Source organism: Euleptes europaea, chromosome 1, assembly GCF_029931775.1.
Source record: "Euleptes europaea isolate rEulEur1 chromosome 1, rEulEur1.hap1, whole genome shotgun sequence".
Lineage (NCBI taxonomy): Eukaryota > Metazoa > Chordata > Lepidosauria > Squamata > Sphaerodactylidae > Euleptes > Euleptes europaea.
The window spans coordinates 157,823,756-157,846,335 of record NC_079312.1 but is presented as its reverse complement, the minus strand read 5'-3'; the positions used below and the strand labels follow the sequence as shown (position 1 = coordinate 157,846,335).

Sequence of the window (22,580 nt, the reverse complement as noted above, 5' to 3'; positions counted from 1 at the left end):
GACAGGGTGACCAAAATTGTGGTGTATTTTAAATGTTTACATTTAACAAATTAACACTTTTAAGATACACAAAACACAATGCAATCACTTGTAATAAACGTTCCTTTTTATTTAACAAGTGTTTTCCTAGTTTTTCCCCCCCTGTGCAAACACACCAATTATTCTGGAGTCTCCATCTGAGGCCTTTGAATGTGAGAGCAGAGCCCAATGGCCCTCCCATCCCATCCCACCCCCTACTCCCCCCATAGGCCCTGGACTCAGGCTGCCCTGAAAGGACCAGGGTAAGCGAATATATGGTGGCCCTAGAGGGTCACACAATTAGGCCTTTCCCAGGGACTTGGGTGAGGTAGCCAATCATATGGAGAGTCTCCCTCCACGGGCTTCATGCAGGCTGCAGTGGAGCCGCAGGTCGTCGGCTCTTGCTCTATTGCAACCCTTCCCCCAGGCAGGAAGGGTTGCCAGGTCCCTCTTCGCCACCGGCGGGAGGTTTCGGGGGCAGAGCCTGAGGAGGGGAGGGGCTTCAATGCCATAGAGCCCAATGGCCAAAGCAGCCATTTTTCTCCAGGGGAACTGATGTCTGCCCTCCCGGTTGCGCGTGTTAAGCGCCATCGCGTCCTCCCTCCAAGGCATCCCTTTTCTCCAGGGGAACTGATCCCTGTCGTTTGGAGAGGAGGGGTAATTCCGGGGGGTCCTCAGGTCCCCCGTGGCACACACACACCCCTTTCCTGCTTGTAGCTGGGACTGCTGGGGCGTCGACCGTCCGGCCCCTCCCCTCGCAAGGCAGCGGCGCGATCCCATTTTCCCGCCCAGATGCGCGTGTGCGTGTTAAGCGCCGTTCAGTCGCTTCCGACTCGTGGCGACCCGGCCAGCTACTGTTTCAGGGCGAAACCGCGCGGTCGCTTGAGCCTCCTTTCTTCCCTGTTCCAGCCAGGATCGAACGCACGGACGTTCGAAGAACGTTCAGCCAGGATCGAACGCAGCGGACGTTCTTCCCTGTTCCAGCCAGGATTCAGCCAGGATCGAACGCACGAACGTTCTTCGAACGTCCGTGCGTTCGATCCTGGCTGGATCCTGGCTGGAACAGGGAAGAAAGGAGGCTCAAGCGCCCGTGCGGTTTCGCCCAAACCCCTCAGGCCGGGAGGGAGGGAGGGAGGGAGGGAGGGGCTGGTCCCGGCTCCCCCCCGCCGGCTGCTCCTGGAAGGTGTGTCTGGAGTCACTATGGCAACTCCCAAGTTGGAGGCGCCGCGCCGGGGCTGGCGGCGGCTGAGGACGGCGGGCGGGCGGGCGCTCCCGGTGGCGGCTCCCCTTCGCCCCGCTCCGACGGCCCGGCCGAGCGTCTCCGGGGCGGGCGGGCAGGCGGCGAGGCGGGCGGCGGCGGGGACGATGCGCCGGGCGTGCCGCGCCCGCCGGCCCCCGCGACGGCTGCTGCCGCCGGCCGGGGCTGGCCGTCGGAGATGCGGCGGGGGGAGGCGGGGCGGGGGCCGGCCGTGAGCCCCCGCGGCTCGGCGGGTGGAGCGAGGGGCTTCCGAGCGGGGATCCGGCTCCCCACCGCTCCCGTCCGGGGGCTTGCGGGGCTCCGCCGTCCGGGCCGTCAGCGGAGGGACGGGCGGCGGCGGATGCCCTCGACGGGCTGCCTCCCTCGTGTCGCCGCCTCTCTTCGGGCGGACGCCGCTGGGCAGCCCCGCAGCAGACGCCTGGCGCCCGCCCGTCGCCTCGGCGCTCCCGCCTTCGAGCCTGAGGAGGGGGCGGGCGGCCCCCCGCTGCTCTGACCCGAGGAGGCTCGGGGCGTCTCCCCCCCCCCCAGCCAGCCTCTTCTCTTCCAAGACTTCTGGAACTCTGTTTCCCCCCCGCCCCCCGTTGGACGATGGAGGAATCCTGGAGCCAGTCCTAAAATGCCGGTGATGAGGGGCCTCCTGGCTCCCCAAAACACCTTCCTGGATACCATCGCGACCCGCTTCGACGGCACGCGTGAGTCGGCCTCCCCCTGCTTTCCGGCCCTCCCTCGGGCGCCGGGCCCCGGCCTCTGGAGGACACCTCCAGGCGTTTCTTTGCAGACTCCCCCCCCCTCGCCGAGACCCACCTCCCACATTTCCTTGGGCCAGGGCCAGGCTCCCTCCTTGCCCCCCCCAGCCTCTTTCCTGCCCCCCCCCGCTTCGTCCCAGGGGCCCTCAGCCCCAGTGGACCCCCTCCAGGTGCCATACAACCCACTCGGGCTGAAGGGCTGCTTCAGAGGTGCCAGGGAGAGGGATTTGGGACAGGGCGTAACCTCGGGGCACCGACAGGGAGGTTGTGTATAGCCAGGAGGGCACTTGGGAGCATGCAGAGGGCGCATGGTGGGAATAGCAGCGGCTTTTAACTGGGGTGTGTGCGCTCTCCCTCCCCCCCCCCCATGCTATAAGAGTGGAGGAACATTCTTTCTGGCATCTTACCACTAGGGTTTGGCCAGGTGCAGACCCGGGAAGAGCATTCCTATTAAGAGTTGGACAGAAGGGAGATTTCACAGAGTGCAGCTTTTCCCCTCACTGGAGAATTGTGATGGAGAAAGGGGGCCCCTGCTGGAATTGTGCCTTCTCTGTGACCCTAAAATCTACAGTGGAGTCTCCTTCTGAAGGGGGGGAGAGAAACCTCCAGTGGTAAAAGTATCAGGAAATAACCTTTCCAAAGCCACAAATGGGTGAAAACGCAGGGTCGCTTTAGCCTCCTTTATTCCCTGTTTCAGCCAGGATCGAACGCGTGCGTTTTGCCGAACATGCGTTCGATCCTGGCTGAATCCTGGCTGAAACAGGGAATAAAGGAGGCTGAAGCAACCGTGCGTTTTCACCCAATGAAGCAGCCCAGAATCTGGACTTGCTAGTCTTAAGGGTGAACCTTGGGAGTAGCGAATCATATTCTTATTTTACATCTTTTTCTTTACCTTTCAAGTGTGACTGTGACATGTGTTTGTACATGTGTGTTGCACATGTCCACACCTCAGAGACTGACTGTGGCTCCTTGGCGAGTGTACGCACATACTCAGTGTGTGCCACCTGGGCTGCGCAAAATGGATCTGAAATACTTTGCAGGTGCTCTTGAAATGTTTACATGTGTCAATTAAAGGTCTACGAACACATGAACCGCACAAGCTGTGGTTCCCTCTTGAGTTGACGCTGCTGGCAAACCTGGGTGTGAAATCAAGCTAAATCTGTCATTGCATGCAATCCTATACACACTTGCCTGGGCATAAGGCTTGCTGAATATCTCTGGAGTTTCTTCTGAGTAAATATGCATAGATCAGGCTGCACTTGGCTTGATGTTCTAAAACGAGAGGTAGAGCTTTTTCTGTAAGTAATGGAATGAAGCTGTGCTTTTATGGAGCTCGGGCTGAAGAGGGTTTTTTGGGGAGGTCTGTGACTGGGCTTTGGAAGGAACAGAGGGTGAAATGATGCCCCTTCCATTGTTTAGGGGGACAGACAGTTCATAAAATTGTGAACGGTATAAAAGCGTGCCACTGTCTTAAATTATCTGAAGGTGTAGATGGTGTGAGATCTTTTGGATAGCAGTAGAAGAAGGCTGGATGTTCTGTAAGGAAGCAAGGACCCAGGATGAGAGGCTGATCCATGCAACCTTGGGCCAAAAACATTCCCTACCCCAAAGCAGGGTTGGTTTAGTTTTATTTCTGTCACCCCAGTTTGAATCAGCCTATGGGGACAAGTCATCTGACTATATTCGCCCTCTTATACAAGGGCCACAATGTTTGTTGGTGGGACAGTGTGTAAACATAACACTTCACATTACAAAATTTGTTCGTAGTGTTACACGCAGCTTGTATGTAGCTGGCAGCCACAGGTTGTGATGGCCCACATGTAGTTTTTTCTGCAAAGGTGCGTACTACGAAGTTGTGCTTTGGGATGGTCTTCTGATGCACGAGGCTCCCCAGAATGTCTCCAGTGCAGTCAAATGTATGTGATCACTATATGTGGCCATCTGCACCCAGGTTACGTATTGTTTCCCACATGGAAGGGCCTTCTGTTGCTGCATAGGAATTTTGGAATGTGTGAAGTGCACCTCCCCTTTCCAAAAGGGACCCAGCTGTCTCAGTAGGCAGCGAACACCGTATTGATTTGTTTGGGGTTTGTCACGATATCGCCACCAGGCTCTGGTTCCAGTTGGGTTGGCAGAAGAAAGGTGGGGCAAGGGTCTTGGATTGGTGCAAAGTCATCCCATGCCCCCCGCCAAAACCACAGGTCATCTTATTCTTCCTTGTTGAGTCAAAATTTGACATATTCTCTGGGGGAGAAAGTAGATCCCCAATCAGCCATGAAGCTCACTGGGTGACATTGTGCCAGTTTCTCTCTCTGTCTGTGTCTCTCAGCCTCACCTACCCTACAGGGTTGTTGTGAGGTTACAATGGGAAAGAGAGAACCATGTACATCATGTTGCCAGCAGTCAGGGAACAAATGTCCTGGCTCTTGAAGAGGCTTGATGTGTGAGAATGGGCAGTTAAAGCCTTTTCTTGGCACGAAGGTAAATCACATCTCCTGCCTGGTATTTGCTGCACATCAAACACATATTAAAGGCTCAGTAGAGAGTGGTTTGGAAGTTGGCAACCCTGCATGTACATGTGGAGGAAAGGCAGGATAAAAGGTGATGCCCAGATAACTAGTTTCACTTTCTTGCCCCAACTGGGTTGCCAACTGCCAGGAGAAAAATGTCCTATCTCATTAATATAGGCCTAATGTGTGAAAATAGGCAGCTGAAACATTTAACGGCACAGAGGTAAATAACAGTACCTGGCAAATAACAGCTCCTATTAAGCCTCTGTATAAGAGATGGGGAAGGCAGTGGCAAACCACCCCATAAACATAGTCTGCCTAGTAAACGATGGGATGTGACATCACCCCATGGGTCATGAATGACCCGGTGATTGCCCAGGGGATTACCTTTTACCTTTACCAACAAGAGATGGGAGACTTCTCTCCAGGCCTGTTGTCAAGTCTACACATAGTGGGTGGCCTGGTAATGTCATTTGTAAGTTACCAGAATTAGCAACAATATAGGGAACAGGTGCTGCCGCCAGAGTGCTTTGCACTCAAGGGGTAGAACCTTGAAGCCTGGAAGTAGGATTCATGCAGTGGACAGTCAGCTGGTGGGGCCTGGCACGAAAGGATGGCAATAAGCCACACCCACATTTCCTGTCATGCCCCTTCAGAAAAGCCCCTGATGTGGGGTTTGTGTGTTTGTCTTGTTGGGTCCTGCGCTGCAGAGTTTCTCTGGAATAAGATGGGCCGTACTTGACTTAACTCTTGATAGATAACACACAGGCTCCAGTGCTTCTCATCTCCTAAAGGACGGTTTAAGTCTCTCTCTCTCTCTGCCAAGGAGCTGAGTGCAAGATCAATCTTCCTTAAAGCTTCCTTAAAGTTTAGGGAACAACCAGACGAAACCATCAGTCTGCGTTGTTGGCGAAACAGGAGTGCTGCATAGAGTTAGGTGTTCTGAGACAAGATGGAGCAGACCTGTCTACCCCATGGTGATTCTGACGATGAGAAAAGTTTGTGTGGTAAGAACTCGATTGAACGAATGGATTCCAGAAGGGACCAAAAGCCGCTTTAGTCCCTTAGAACAACATTCACAGTGACAATAAAATAATTCCTCTGTTAGGACCAACCAAACTTCACAATGTAGTTTTGTCATTTTATAAGGCTGTCTAGAGAAGGTGCAGAAAAGAGCAACTAAAATGATCAGGGGGCTAGAGCAACTGCCCTATGAGGAGCGGTTGAAATGTTTAGGGCTGTTTAGCTTGGAAAGAAGGCGGTTAAGGGGAGACATGATAAAGGTCTAAAGAATGATGCGTGGTATGGAGAGAGTGGACAGGGAGAAGCTTTTCTCCCTCACTCATAATACCAAGATGCAGGGTCATCTGCTGAGGCTGGAGGGTGAGAGATTCAAAACAGATAAAAGGAAGTATTTCTTAACACAACGCATAGTTAAATTGTGGAACTCTCTGCCCCACGATGTGGTGATGGCTGCCAACTTGGAAGGGTTTAAAAGAGGAATGGACATGCTCATGGAGGACAGGGCTATCCATGGCTACTAGTCAAAAATGAATACTAGTCATGATGCATACCTATTCTCTCCAGGATCAGAGGAGAATGCCGAATATATTAGGTGCTGGGGGACACAGGCAGGACGGTGCTGCTTTAGTTGTCTTGTTTGTGGGCTCCCTAGAGGCACCTGGTTGGCCAGTGTGTGAACAGACTGCTGGACTTGATGGGCCTTAGTCTGCTCCAGCAGGGCTTTTCTTATGTTCTAACTCACTTTGAAAATACTGCGTTTGCGGTAAGAGTTCTGTGTAACCTGAAGGCTGCCATGCCGTGTTATGAATTTGTGTTGATTCAAATGAAGGCATTATTTTTACTGTCCTGAAAGAGTCACAATACACCTCCAGAAGGCTTCTGTGTTTTCTCCTTTCCTCCCACTTTTCAACCACCCCCACCATATTATGCTTCCAGGCCCCGAGAGTCTCTCTTTCTGTCAAGGGAGCTGCCACAGCTCTGCGGAAGCCCCTCGGGTGGTTCCTGCCATACAGCCTGTTCCCTAGGGGATCCATTGTCTTACCTGCCTCCCACACCACATCCAAACAAAACAGGCGGATAATTAGCATGCTGGTTAATCAAGATTCAGGGCCAGCCTTGCTATGATGCCTGGCAAAGCTCTACCTTCAGGAGCCAGATTGGACGTCATCTAGGGCAGAAGAGGAGGGGTATCCAACCTGCGGAGGACAATCCGTTGGAGAGTTCTCCTGCTCAGACCCCACTGAAATGAAGAGGAATGATGGGAGAGCTTTCAGTGGGCCTCCTGCTCCATTTTAATATTACTCTTTACTGAGAAATTTTCTAAAATACAGTGAACACCTGCCCCCACCTCCAGATTTATGACCTATGTTTACATACATAAGTTCCGTCAAGTCACAACCAATTTAGGACAACCTCAGCAAGGGCCTTTCAAGGCAAGTGAGAAGCAGAGGTGGTTTGCCTTTGTCTTCCTCTGCAGAGCCTTCCTTGGTGGTCTCCCATCTAAGTACCAGTCCTGCTTAGCTTCCAAGGTCTGATGAGATCAGGCTATACCATGCCGCCTTCCCTCCTTTGTGGCTTTTTTTTTTTACAGCCAAGTCACAGCTGACTTATGACAACCCTGTAGAGTTTTCAAGGCAAGAGACGTTTGGAGGTGGTTTGCCATTGCCGGCCTCCACGTCACGACCCTGGTATTCCTTGGAGGTCTCCCATCCAAATACTAGCTACTAGGGTCAGGGCTGAGAGTGTGTGACTGGCCCAAGGTCACCCAGCAAGCTTCCATGGCACAAGCAGGGATCTGAACGTGGGTTTCCCAGGTCCTAGTCCGACACATGAGTTTAAAAGATTGCATGCAGCATATCACTCAGAAAAAAATCTACAGACATTAATAATATCAGATAATACCCCAATGTACACGACACTCTTCTTTCTACCATGGCTACTGGAACATCTTACAATATTAATATTTGCCTATAGAAGCTTGCATTTAAATGCATGTATGTTTGTGAACCCAGAAAATATAAGCAATGGAAGGGAACAAAAAACAAACCTTTACGCACAAACGTGTGCTTTTATTATTGTTAAAGTTTTGCATAGAGGCAGGTGAAATTTCAAGAAATTGAGTTTTCTTTGTTTTTTTTCAGGAAGTGTTAATTAGTAAGGGGGAGGGTGCTATTTGGGTCTTTCGTTCTTGGGACCCACATTTCTTGAGATGACCTGCAGGCATGATCTTTGCGCCGGCTTATACTGATGTTAGAGGAGAAAAGTCTTGGCTAACTAGAAGTTCCTGATAAAGTATTTGGGAGTGTTAAAGTAAAGGGAAATCTGCTCCGCACCAAACTGTCTAAAATTCATACCTCCAGGAAGCTTCTTTCCCCTTCAGTCAACTTTGGTCTTCTAGCTCTGAAGAAGCTCATATGTCTTATTCCCTCAGAGGAGTTTCCATGGCACAGTGGTATCCTCGACAGACTTCCTTCCCCTGGGAGGCTCTTTGATCTCCTTCCTACACTATAGAGGTCTCGGGCATCTTACCCTGATTTCTCCTTGGATATTGTATAGCACTTGTCCATATTGCCCAGTAGCTGCTTTCTGACCTCCCCCCCAACTAAGTGGGAAGGTAGAGAGAAAACTCCAGAAAGAGGGAGCAAACAGCGGAAGGATTTGGAAAAGGAGTTAGAAGTCAGGGGGGAGAATGTTTTGCATACAAAATACCTTCAGTTCAACTAGGGGCATTTATTTATTTATATCCCATGGTAGCTAACAAATTAATATTATATACAATGTATTTATTTATGCCCCTCTGTTTGTCTGGTGGGGACTCAAAGCAGTTTACATTGTTCTCCCCTCCTCTATGTTATCCTCACAACAACCCTGTGAGGTAGGTGAGTAAGGCTGAGAGTGTATGACTGGCCCAAGGACACCCAGTGAGCTTTCATGGCGGAGTGGGGATTTGAACCTGCATCTCCTAGATCCTAATCTGACACTCTAACCACTATACCATGGTGGAATTATTAGGTACATATAATTAGGCAATATCCCAGTGTTGGAAGCCACGTAGTTGTCTGAGTTTTGTCTGTTGCTGACCTGAAAGTGGCCATTATTCAACAAACGAGTATGAAAAAGGGAAAAGTGGAGTGTAACTCTCTACCTGAACCAATAAAAGCAAAAGCAGGATGAGTGTAGGAGAGACGGTGCCCCTGAGCAGAGGCTCTTTGGCACTCTGGTTATACAGAGAGAAAGGAGAGAAAAGTCACTGGCTTTGACACCAAATTGCTGAGCAGGTTTGCCTGTGGGTTCCTCCCCCCACCCCACTGCAAAAGCAACCTGGCCACATAAATCTCCCTGGAGGATCTGTTCAGAACTCCTGTTCCCTTGCCATGAATAATAGTGGCAGACTTCACCCCCTACTTCATCCCAGTTCTTCCAAGGTCCTCTGGAATAGACAGGTTTCATTCACACTCCTAAATGCTTCAGACGACCTGAGAGGCTTACCTATGGAGGGCACCACTGTGTAGAAGACCTTGCTTTATGCCATATTCTTACAGTGTGTAATGCCCATTACGTGGCCAAACCACAGAGCAGTGATGGCGAACCTTTTAGAGACCAAGTGCCCAAACTGCAACCCAAAACCCACTTATTTATCGCAAAGTGCCAACACAGCTAGAAGTCCACATGGGGCTAGGGGTTGCCAGGTCCCTCATTGCCACCTGCGGGAGGTTTTTGGGCGGAGCCTGAGGAGGGTGGGATTTGGGGAGGGACTTCAATGCCAGAGAGTCCAATTGCCAAAGTGGCCATTTTCTCCAGGTGAACTGAAATAGCAGATCTCCTGCTACTACCTGGAGGTTGGCAACCCTGCATGGGCAGCCGAGTGGGGGAAGGAAAGCAGCTGGAGCATAGCCCCCACCCTTCAGTTTGGTTCTTTCCCCAACTGTTATCTTCATACAAATTTTAAAAGACTGTTATGCGGGGGGGGCTGATGTTGGGGACAGCCCTCTGCATGCACTCAGAGGCACCTTCGGTTGCATGAACGAGCAGAGTGGAAACCCGAGCTAAGCGAAGGGCTCGGCTCCAGCACAAACGCCAGGTGGGCCCCCATTTGGCCCTCACCGCCAATCCCCCTCGCTGCAGTCACCAACCAGCCTGCCGCAGATGGCCGCCCAGGCGTCCCACTCCCAGTCCAGCCCTGTCCCAGCTCCACCTCTTCCAGTCCTCGGCAAAAGGCTCGTCGTTGTCTTCACTTCCGGAGCGCGCAGCCGGTGACTGCGGAGAAGGCACTGGGAAGGAGCCCAGTGCTTTCCAGAGGAGCCAGGAAGGCACCGCTGGTCCCCAGCCTCCTCAGCCGGGGCAACGAACTCAGGCAAACTCTGTGCTGGGGCGATGGCGCGTGTGCCCACAGAGAGGGCTCCGAGTGCCACCTCTGGCATGCGTGCCATAGGTTCGCCACCACTGCCATAGAGGGTTGCCAACAGACCTGAAGGGAAATGTCCTGTCTCTTTAACAAAGGCTTAATGTCTGCAAACGGGTGGCTGAAGCTTTTCATGGTTTGGAGGTGAATCTTCACCTTCTAAATAAGTTCAACTTAGGAGGTTCATACAGGAGCCGGTCATCATGCAGATGTACCCAAGGCCGTCAGAACTGTACATACCCATAAATAATGGGGGATATAGTATACTTTTTCCTAGATGGTGATGATGCAGAATAGGGTTTGGCCTCCTGGCGCTCGGTTAAAAAATGATATAACTGGGGGTGGGACGTAAATCTCCCCTCATGGGGAGACAGGCCGGGTACATGTGAAGAAAGCAAATAAATAAATTAACAATAGTCTAAAACTGCTGCTAAGATGTTGGTTAGTAACAGTCCCTTGTTTGGTTGCCTGTGGTAAGTGAAAATAACCTCCAAGTCACTGAGCTGAAAAGTAAAGATTTTCAAAAGTAGTTTCCGTTGTTTTCCTTTTAAACCACAGTTTACTGGCAGGGGTAAGTGAGGCCAGGTCAGCTAATAAACATTTTAGTAGGGTAGCAGATTGTGATTTAACTTGGATAGCCGAACTGGGAATTGAACCTAGGTTGTCCAAGACCTAAATCCATTGAAAGTTGCATTGGGATAGACTCTTGGTCTGATCTCAGCAGGGCTTTTGCTATGGATTTACAGTGAACTCAGATTAGCCACTGGCCTAGACCGCTTTAGACCGAGGGATGTGTCAGTGGTGATTAGTCATGAGACTAAATGGAACTTCCATGTTCAGTGGTGGTGTACCTGGAAGGACCAGCAGTTGCTGGGAGACAAAAAACCTGGGAGTCTTCTTGCCTTCATGCCCTGCATATGAGCTTCCAGAGGCATATTGTGGGCTGCTGCTGGAACATGGTGTTGAATGAAGTGACCCCATGGACTGTTTTAAAAAAATGTATTTTGTAAGTTTCTCCCCCATCACTGTCCCCTCCTCTATCCTCACAACAACCACCCTGTGAGTTACTTTAAGCTGAGAGTGTATGACTGGCCCAAGGTCACCCAGCAGGCTTCCAGGGAAGAACGGGGGTTCAAACCTGGGTCTCTCAGATCCTAGTCTAACACCCTAACCACCATGCTACACTGGCTCTCTGATACAACAGGCATCATTTTCTTCTATTCTGCCAACTTTGCGACACTGTGTTTATGTCTCTCTTTCTTCCAAGCTTCTATTTTCCTGATTGTTTCCCAAGAGCAGATGTAGAACCTTTTAGGGTTTGTGTGAAACTGCCTAGACTCCAGATTTGCCACCATAGATTGGAGGGGTGTGTGTGTCCTGCTTCTAGGACCACCATCTTTTTCCTGGTGTGTGTGTCCTGCTTCTAGGACCACCATTGTGCCTTCAATAGCGGATTGTTACACAGGTGAGACATTACCCAAAATGAAGATGCAGAGCAGAAGAAAACTAAGTTGGACCTGTTGAATTCCTACCCTGCTGGGTTGCTGATAATGACACCAAACCCTTTTCAGGGAAAAAGGAGGAGGAGGCAACAGAACTTGCATCCTTCTGCTGAGTTAAACATCCAAGCACTAAAAATAGCCCACTCTTCTGTCTCTCCCCCCCAAAATAATGTTAGCAGAAGCAGTTCCTAAAATAATAAAAACAACATTCTAACTCTTATTGCGTCGAAATATCAGAACACACCTCTGTAACATGTACAATATTTAAATCACTTTGGGCATTTTAACAGACAGGCCTGGAGGGGAATACATTTACAAGATGTCTCTAGGCTTGGGAGGGGGCGGCGGGGGAACAACGCCTGCATCAATCTAAAAATAAATGATCCCTCAGTGTAGTACTTAGTAATATCGTTGCCGTTGGGCTGCTGTGTAATTTGAGCATTAACGGAGCCAATCCGGGCCCATCTCTCTCCTGCACCCCTTCCTGTTATTTTGGGTGCAATTAGAACTGCAGCATGGTGACGCGTGCACACTCATCTGAACTCTGGCATTCTCTGCACACTTCGAACAGGGTGGTCTGGATTTAATGGTCTTTTGCTTTTTTCTTGCTTTTTTTTTTTTTTTTTTTAAGGAAATTGACTTGAATGAGAAGGGCTCTAGCCAACCCTGTACCTGTTGATATATTTTTAAACCCTAGGAAGATCAGAGGTGGGAAAAGAACAAGAACCTAGAAGGACAGGCTTTGATCCCCCCAGTCATTATTCAAAAGGTTAAATTGTCTGCAAGATGCTAAGGAATGACCCCCCCCCCCTTAGCTGGTGTTGCAAATCTGTTTCAGTTTCCAGAGGAACTGAAATCCACTTTTTCTTCCTGATCACTGGATAAATTAGTCAGACTTTTGCAATGCTGATTGTTAGCACAACTCCCTCAAGGATTAAACTGGTGCTGCAGTATAAATAGGGAATGTGTTTTCATGTATGAACACACTGAAGTTGCTTTATACCGAGTTAGACCCTTGGTCTGTCAAGGTTGGGGTTGCCTGCTTGACAGTGACTCTCCAGAGTATCAGGCAGAGGTCTTTTGCAGCAGTTACTACCTGATCTTTTTGACGGTGCCTGGGATTGAACCTGTAACTTTCTGCCACTCAACCATAGGCCTTCCCTGACAAGCACATATAGAACTATTGCACATGACTGAGTACAAATAAGTAACATCCACCAGGAGACAATTGCCACTTCTTCATCTACATTATTATAGAACTAAGTACAGATCATCTCTCAGGAGTGTTTCTACTTTGCTTCCAGTGAGTTTTGGTTTTGCTCAGGGGATGTTGTTTTGCACGTCACACTTTGAATTTGGTTGGTATACCAAGAGATTTAACAGTTACGCTCATCTCTAGATGATTGCAAAGATTCTCTGAGCCTTCACAGGAGGGAATTCCCAATGAATAATCAGAAGTGCACCAGAGGACATTTGCAGACATCATGTAATGTACGAACGAAGGGAACAACCACAATCCTGTTATAGAAACCACCTACTGTGGTGCTAAATGCTACCAAAAGAAATATCCCCTGAGAGCTTGTATGCATTATTGTGTCTGTGGCAGCTTTTACCCAGGACACTTGACCAATGAGGTCTTGGTTTTGGTCTACCTTTGGGAGTCCCTCCCAGTTCCCTCTGATCTGTGAGAGAGGCAGTGTTCCATGCCCTGCCTTTCACAGAAGTAACAGCTATGAGGGCACGGTGCCACAGCTTCTCTGTAGTGACTCCCACATTCTGCAATGTGTTGCCAACAGTGGCATGTCTGGCCACTTCTCCGCTGGAGTTCTGGCGTTTGGTTAAAAGGCAGCCATTTTGGATAGTTTTTAACAAGCTGGTTTGTCTTCTGCTGGAAATCTCAACGTTTCTTGTACTGTGTGCTTGATCGTGCCTTGCTGGGTTTTGATATAGCTTTTAATTTTTTTAAATAGGCAGGGGTTGTTTTCCTGTTGTGATTTGAGAATTTATCATTGTTTTCAATCTGCTCTGGGTATCATCCTGATGGCAGAGAGCATGGTATATACATCTGAAATGAGTAAATGAATGGCTCCACCTCCATCCCCACTCAAATTACACCCCACTTTTCTTCTATGGCACTCACAGCCCAGGCACTATGCTTAGTGTGCCCTGGGGGTCTCTTGTCCAGGCACTGGCCTGACCCGGCATGCCTTTCATCCCCTGTCCTGCATATCTCAATTCATAGTTGGTTGTCTCTTGGTGTACCAGCCAAATTCAAAGTGTGACGTGCAAAACAACATCCCCTGAGCAAAACTAAAACTCACTGGGAACAAAGGGGGTGCTAACCAGAAATAAGCAGCCACCCGTAACTGCAACAGCCAAGGTGTAAAACATGAGTAGTGTAGTGAAGCAGGGGTGCATGGCAGTGTAGCATAGGAGTGCCAGCTTCGGGTTGGGAAATTCCTGGAGATTTGGGAGAGAAGCCTGGAGACGGCAGGGTTGGGGAGGGGGAGGAATTGTAATTCCAGGAGATCTCCAAGACCCACCTGGAGGTTGGCAACACTAGTAGCCCCATGACCTTTTCCAGACCTGGAGCGATAGCATACTTAATTGGAGGCTCCTACTGGAGACTACTGCTCGAAAGCAATGTGTGCCCCTCTCTCCCTCTCAGTTGTTTTGAAAGGGTAGTAGTATTTTAGGATTAAAACCCTTCAAATCTTCCTTCATTAGCACAACATGGCCCATTTATTTCTCTCTCTTGAAGCTGCCCCCGCCCAAGGTCTGTCTGTCTGTCTGTCTGTCTGTCTGTCTGTCTATCTATCTATCTATCTATCTATCTATCTATCTATCTATCTATCTATCTATCTATCTATCTATCTATCTATCTATCTATCTATCATCTTCCCTCCCTCCCTCCCTCCCAGTAAAGGCTGAAGTTTTTGTTTAAAATGTTGCAAAGATTTTTTCCCCTTTTAAACACAAAGAGCAATTACTTTCTTTTTTTGGTCTTTTTTTTTTTAATGGACTTAATGGTGCTGGAACTGCAGAGGGCAATTTTGTTGGGGGAAAACACCCAAGGAGTGCTGTGGACACTTCCAAAAGCACTGTATAAATGTGTACTATTCATCATGGCATTTATATCTCAGGTGACTTTTTTAAAAAAGGCCAATGTAAGCGGCTAAATCAGTTATTATCTACCATGTAGGCTAAATGGAACCGTTATGTCTAGAGGTGGTAGTTGGAGAGCACAGAGAGGGGCTGCTGCCCCCGTGTCCAGTTTGTACACCTCCTGGGAAAACCATTATGTGAAACAGGTTGCTAGAGCAGAACGACCCTTGCTCTGATCCAGCAGGGCTTTCCCTGTACATTTTCTTGTTGCAGTTCTTACGACAACCCTCTAAAGTAGGTCAGTATCCCTCCTTGGCAAGAGTGACTGGCTCGCCCAAGGCCATCTAGTGAGTTTTGGACAGGTTCAGACTGATTACTTTCTGATCAGTCCATTAGCAGCTATGGTGAATCAGCACAGCTTACACAAGCAGACAAATCTGCATGCTGTTTAGGTTTCACATCAGTGCTGAGCTGATGAAGCGAGAGATTATGGGTTTCTCTGCGGATTCTAGCTGGGGCTTCATCTGGGACATACCCAAATCCTGGGTTCAATGTTCATTCCAAGGAAATCTGAGTAAAAGAAGACATCTAAAGTTATGAACATAGGAAACGCCCGCTGGATCGGATCAGTGGTCTATATAGCCCAGCATCCTGTCTCTCACAACAGCTAACCAGTTGCCCTGCAGGGCCAACAAACCAAGACCTTCCTCTGATTTTGCTTCCCAGCACTGGTGTTCAGAGGTTGTTGCCTCTGTATATGTATATGGAGGTTCCCTTTACTCAACATGGCTAGTAGCCATTGATGGACCTCCCCTTCATCAATCTACCTCCTTTTAAAGGCAGTTTTTGTTATGTGTTTCTGGGGTGTCGTGAAGAGCTCCTGTGCTTCAAAGTATACCCACTTGTATCACTGATGGCACCAATCCACTCACAACCCTAGATGAGCATAGGAGAAAGACATCACATGACTGACAGGTCCAGCCAGTTCAATGGATTTTCGAGAAGTATTGCAATATGGATGCAAAAGGCATACTTTCAGATATGCATCTGCACCTCTTCACATAGGAGTTTGTTTCCATGGGTGTGTCTCTCTTACCAGATGAGGATGAATGTTTGTGTACATTCTTAAGGGACAAACTAGACATGATATTGGGAAATTACATTACAGAAGAGGGCAACCAAGATGATGAAGGGGTTGGAGCACCTTTACTATGAGGAAAGGCTGAATTGTCTGGGACTTTTCAGTTTAGAAAAGAGAAAACTTGGGGGGGGGCATGATAAAGGTTTATAAAATTATGCACAGGGTAGAGAGAATGGACAGAGAATTTTTTTCTCTCCCAAAATACTAGGACTTGCCAGCATCCAATACTTGTTTAAACAGAGTAATTAAAATGTGGAATTCACTGCTAGAGGTTGTGCTGATGACCACAGGCATAGACAGCTTTAAAAGGGGATTAGACAGATTCATGGCAGATAGGTCTATCAGTGTATATTAGCCATGGTGACTAAAGGGAACTACCACATTCAGAGGCAGTAAGCCAGGAGGCAACCTCAGGGGAAGGCCTCAGCCTCTATGCCCTGTTGCTGGCTTTCCATAGTAACTGGTTGGCTAATATGAGACAGGATTCTGGACTAGATGGACCACTGGTCTGATCCAGCAGGGCCCTTCTTATGTTCTTAAATCTGTGAATGGATCTTCCAAGGATTGTAATAGAACAAATGGCTCTGTGTGTTGTAGGGGTGAATAGTTGGGAGAGGGGGGGGGAGATTGGGCAAGTGTCATGGTGGATTTGAGGGTTAAACCATTCTGCACCAGCACTACAGTCCCAGTTTGGGCTCTTCCATGACTGGCCATTACCCTTTAAAAAATGGCTTTTGTTTGTCCTGGAGTGTGAGTGGCAATTTTAAATGCCGGTGATAATGTGCTTACCCAGTACCTCTTCTGTAGGTCAGCAGTGACCAGAGTGGATACATTTGTCCCCTTCTTGTGCTCAGGCACATCACCATGTTTGTGTCTAGGAATAATGTTTCACTAGGTCATATTAACATGCCCCCTGGATTGTGTTGCAGCCTTTGGCTTAACTTGGTTTCTTGAGAAATTGGGAGCCATTTGTTCAGCAGGCGTCATCCTGCCTGCCCCAATCTGCATGGTAGTATCTGCTTTGTTAGCTCGGTTTAAATGTCATGCTAGGTGTGTCAAAAATGTGTCTGCGTCTGTTCAAGTGATTGGGGTGGGGGGTCACTACAGTGTTGCAAACCCAAACTTTTCTTTTCTTTTACAATTTATGATAGTGTGAGTGTAGGGTGACCGCTGACGTCAGCTGTGCATCAGGAAGCTTTCTTCTGGATTGCGGCTGAAATAAAAATGGGTTGTGTAGTTCTTTAGAGGAAATGTCAGTGCCTACGCCTACTGATTTGGCTGCCACCAGTGAGAAGCAGCTCTGAGTTTTAGGGCAGTGTGTGGAAACAAGCAACGAAAGAAAGAAGAATGAAAGAGAGAGAGAGAGACTCTTGAGTAATGAATGCCCTTTGGTCTGCAGTGTGATTTGAGAAATCTGTTGATCCCCACCTGGTCTGCCTATTGGGCAGGGCCTGCTTTGCTTTAAGCAGCAAAGAAGGGGGGAAAGTGCGGCATTAGAAAATGGGAGGGACTATCCAAGACTGGTGATGCTCTAAACTTGGCAGTGCAAGGATGCTGCTGAGTGTTATTGATGCAAAACCCATCCATACAAGATAGTGCAGGGACTATTTGTGGAAGAACGTGGAGAGTCACTTTCCCAAATGTCTTGCAATTTGATTTGTTTGGGAAATCATTACTTCTACAAAGGTTTTGCTCCAATTTGGCATTCAGACCAGAGCAAGCATTTTTGGAGCATCCACACAACACCCTTCCTTAACTATTTCCGTTCTCTGTTTCCATTGCTTTGCTGCAGTCTTCCCAGACATGGTTTGATACATTCTTTTGGGGGAGAGTGTAGATGGAAAGGTAGTGTGGATGGAAAGGTACACATTTTTTCAGGTCCTGCCCAGATTGGTGCCATTTTTCTTTCCTCAGCCCCTCACAGCCACCATTCCCTCCTCCCAGTACAAAAGAGTCCCCCCCCCCCCGGCTTAAAAACACACACCAGTAACTGCTTTGTCAGTGTATTGTCATAGTGATACAGCAAATGCTGATGTTTGTTTTTTAAAAAGCCTTCTCATGGTGATGTGGGGGGCAGCCACAGGAGACTGAGTCAAGCAAAGTGTGGGGGAAACCACCATGTGGTGCTCCATTGGCACGGCAAATGCCTCTGCATTTGCCGTGGCAGTGAGAGCTCCATAGAGAATTGTTACCATGTGGACGCGACCAATGTATATGCCGCTTCTCCAGAGACCTTTCAAGCAATTATCAGGCTGCTGATTGCATGTGAACAAATCCACGAGTCCATTGTGTGTCTGAAACTGTGGTGTAGTTGCTCGTTCTCATTCTAGGCTCTCTATAACTGCATTGCCTCGATACTGTGCCTTTCTGTGATATCAGAGCAGCTAAGCCAAAGGCAACCAATGAGGTTCTTCCAAGACCCATGGATATCAGAGTAGTTCAGCTACTTGCTGGCCGATAACAGCCCAGTGGACACACTTATAGTGGTTGATTTAGAGAAAAGTGTACATCTGCAATCAGTATAACTGTTCCTAAGAAAGTCATAGTATGGGTGTATGCATGCACTTTGTGTTATTTATGTATTGAACTGAAGTTCCAAATGCACAATTGATTTATGTTTGCAGCAGGGTTGGATAGTTCTGTTTTGTTTGTATGTTATTACTGCTGATATTGTTGTTTTTAATTGTTATTGATGTTTTTATTTCAGCTACCATTAGCCATTTTGAAGACCATCTAATCAGAAGGCAGCTTATATGTAGAAAAATAGTACTACACAACAGGCCTAATACTAAACCTTTACTCTTGGGAAAGCCGTATTAAAATTAATGAGACTGATAAAGGAGCGTATTCGGTATTATGCTGAACGCACATAAGAGCATTTTATATTTTTCATTTTTAGTTCTGTGAGAACTAAATGAATCACATTTATTTATTTGTTTGCTTTTCCCCCAATGGGTTTACACCTTCCTCCTCTCCTCCATTGTAGCCTCACAACAGCCTTGTGAGGTAAATTAGGCTGTGAATGTGTAACTGGCCTAAGGTCACCCAGTGAGCTTTCATGGTGGAATGGGGATTCAACCCTGGGTCTCCCAGATCCTACTCCAGCACTAACCACTATACCGTGTTGGTACTATCACAGCGCATTCCTGAGATCTAAGGGCAAAAGCCCTTAGGAGGCCAGGAAGGCGCTGTGACAAAGTTCGGGTCCCCCACGCCGGCATCCAGGCAACTAACGCTGGCGTTAGTGGCCAGAACACCGGTTGCAGGCCACTGCCATGGCAGCGCCACCCTGGGACACCGATGGGGCCTTCCAGCAGCGTCCAAACGCCATCAAAGGCCGTGCCGGCATCTCTGGAGGCGTTCCCGAGGCATTATGGCGTCCCAGGAGGTGTTCCTGGGGCGTTCCAGTGCTGGGCTGGGGGAGGAGCTGCCTTTAAGCAGCCTCCAAAGCCCTTTCGGGCCGGGAACGCCCCTTTTTATTTTTGCTGAGATACGTGGCGTATCTCCTGTGCAACCCTATGAGGGTTGCACGGATTTTTAACGCCGGGAGGAGGTTTCGGCATGGCCAAAATCTTGGGAGGCAGCACAGCCGCGTTGCCTCCAAAGACCAGCGCTGGCATTCCTCTCAGGAATGCACTGTCAGTTACATAACATTAGATAACATCCCAGTGTTGGAAGCCACATCGTTCTTTGTGTCTGCGTTTTGGTTGCTGCTGACCTGAAAATTGCCTCCTTCAACAAATGAGCATAGAAGGGAGAAATTTCCGAATTAGAATATATCAACAAACTTGTGAATTAGCCTGGGTCTGAATCAAGACTAGGTTTTTCTCATTCACTGCAGGTATTGCTAAATTTTGCTGTTAGGAATAATCAGTGTGCTTACCTTGTATACTTGTGAGTTTTGCAAAGAATTGTCCCACTTGGCACTTTTTGCATATCCTTGATTTTGAGCCCACTGTTTACATTTTTTCTCCTCTATGGCCAGATGATCTTCTCTACCGGCTATCTGAGGACACAGTTCATCTACTGGATGAAGTGGGCTCTAGACTATCAAATTTCTTGCCACAATAAATCTCTTTGTCCTTAATCTTTAGTTTTTGCTGTAAAAGACTAATGCAGGTATCCCTCTGCAATATGTCTGTTCACACTATATACTTTGAGATGTTTTGTATCGTCCGTCACTTGCCTGTAGCACTGAATGTGTGAGGATGAAGATACAGATGGATTAGCTACAGTTTTAGGCCTGTCACTGCTGAGAATATTAGAAATTGAAAGAACTCACAGTTAATGCAACTAAGGTCACCTTCACCGCTGCTAACAGCGCACTGAAATTTTCTTTTAAATGTTGTTTTAAAGAAATAGAATCTCTGTAAAAGAACTAGTGCCTGGCACTGTGCCTCAAGAAGCCTTGGCAAAGACCTCTTTATCTGCATCAACCCCCATCGTCAAGAAAGATATGGCCTTGCTCAACAGAACAAATGCATTCAGCACATTGGACAGCTCAATTCCAGCATTGCTGAGTGCCTGAACTTGCACAAAATAGGTATTCTTGGAGTATGAATTTGTCAAATAGCAATGTTAGAATTCTTATGCAAAGAGCAGCATAAAGCATTTTCCCTGCCAATCTTTTGTTAACTTAAAGCAAGCTTTACATTACATTTCTGATGGTTTTCATCATTTCAGAGCGTTGTTCAAGATGTTTTGTTTCATACAATAAAGCTTTGTAAGGTTTGAAGTGGGGTTATTAGGAGTGCATTAATGGGTAGATGAACCAATGAATGCTTTAGTTGATTGACTGGTAGGGGTCAGTCTTAACCAATATTAAGTTTTAACTAGCATAGCTAAGAATTATTTGTTTGTTTGTTTGTTTGTTTATTATTTCCATGTATTACCCCACTCTCCCTGGCCAAAGCCGGGCTCAGAGTGGCATACAAAATATAAAAGTCCTATTAAATCAATAAAAGCATTAAAACATATTAAAGTAGTCCTATAAAATTTTATAAACATTATACTAGATTACCTAGGCACTTCTTAAAGTACAAATCACAATACACATAAACTTCAGCTAGGCAAGCAGGTGGAAAATACCAGATTGAATAAAACAAGGTATTACCGCAGTTGGGAGGTTAGGGAGGCCAGCATTTATATATAGGAACCGTAGCTGACCTCAGCCATAAGCCTGGTGGAATACCTCTGTTTTACAGGCCCTGCTGAACTTTTTGAGGTCCCGCAGGGCCCTGGTCTCGCTAGAGAGGCTATTCCACCAGGCAGGGGCCAGGGCAGAAAAAGCCCTGGCCCTGGTCGAGGCCAGACAGACACTCCTCGGGCTGAGGACCACCAAAAGATTGGTACTAGCTGAACGAAGAGTCCTCCGGGGAACATACTAGGAGAGGCGGTCCCTCAGATATGAAGGTCCCAGACCATGTAAGGCTTTAAAGGTAATAACCAGCACTTTGAATCTGACCCGATATTCCAGCTGGCACCAGTACAGCTGCTTAAGCACTGGCATGATATGAGCCCGTGACGAGGACCCCATAAGAAGCCTCTCTGTGACATTTTGTACCAGCTGGAGTTTTTGAGTCAGCCTCAAGGGCAGCCCTACATAGAGCAAGTTACAGTAGTCTAGCTTGGAGGTGACCGTCACATGGATCACTGTAGCTAAGTCGGGATGGGAGAGGTAAGGCACCAACTGCCGGGCCCGGCAGAGATGGAAAAAAGCTGACCGGGCTGTGGCTGTGACCTGGGCCTCCATAGATAAGGAGGCATCCAAGGTCATACCCACTGATGTTTTCAAAGACTATTTTGGTGTGCATAATTGTTTTGATGTGTTTTAATCTAACTTTTTCTTCTAACAATGAGAGTTCATTTATGAAATGCAAGTTCTCTCTCTAGTACGTTTTTATCCCCACCCTTCCTCCCAGGAGCTTACATACTTCTCCCTTTCTTTTTATCTTCACCACAACCCTGTGAGGTAGGCAGGCTAACAAAGAGTGACTGGCTCACGGTCATCCAGTGCGCTTCATAGCATGGTAGGGATCCGAACCCAGATCTCCCAGTGCCCAGTCCATCCCTCTCATCACACTGGCTCAAAGTTATGTCACACTTCCTATAAAATATATAAAGGCACTGGTACTGAGGGTTTGCTAATACAAAAAAATTCTAATTGGTTGATACTTCACAATAATCCAGATGGCTCTTATCATAGGGGCTAAGGGCATTAGGAGAAGAAAAGTTGGTTTTTTATATGTTGACTTTCCTTACTACTTAAGGAAGAATCAGACCAGCTTACGATCACCTTCCCTTCTCCTCCCCAACACAGACACCCTGTGAGGTAGGTGGGGGCTGGGAGAGCTCTAAGAGAGCTGTGACTAGCCCAAGGTCACCCAGCTGGCTTCATGTGGAGGAGTGGGGAATCAAACACTGTTCTTCAGATTAGAGTCTACCGCTCCTAACCACAGCTGTTAACCACTACACCTGCTGGCTCTCACTGGCTTACAATCACCTTCCCTTCCCCTCCTCACAACAGACACCCTGTGAGGTAGGTGGGGCTGAGAGAGTTCTAAGAGAACCGTGACTAGCCCAAAGTCACCCAGCTGACTTCATGTGTAGGAGTGGGGAAACCAACCTGGTTCACCAGATTAGAGTCTGCCGCTCATTAGCATTGTCAGTCTGCACTATCCAGATGTGATACCACATGTTGGTTTCCTGTCATTCCTTCTGGCTTACTTTGATCACTTTCTTTACTTGTGCAATACATGATTGAGCCAGGAGTGACTGTGGGAAGACATTGTTCAAAGAAGCTCTTTCGGGATCACCTGTCCCCCTCCTATGCACTTTTACAACAATCAAAAATTTAGGCTGTAGTAGACTGGGAT

At 48.0% G+C, this 22,580-nt stretch overlaps 1 protein-coding gene across 1 annotated transcript in view; it reads left to right on the top strand.

Annotated features, from left to right (window-relative positions):
• The first annotated feature begins 1,892 nt into the window (after positions 1-1,892).
• The window catches only part of KCNH3 (potassium voltage-gated channel subfamily H member 3), an 81,898-nt gene continuing 61,210 nt past the window's right edge, over positions 1,893-22,580 (top strand). Inside the window, exon 1 of the mRNA XM_056855493.1 lies at positions 1,893-1,968. Coding sequence (XP_056711471.1) covers positions 1,893-1,968 — 76 coding nt within the window. The remainder of the gene's footprint in view (positions 1,969-22,580) is intronic.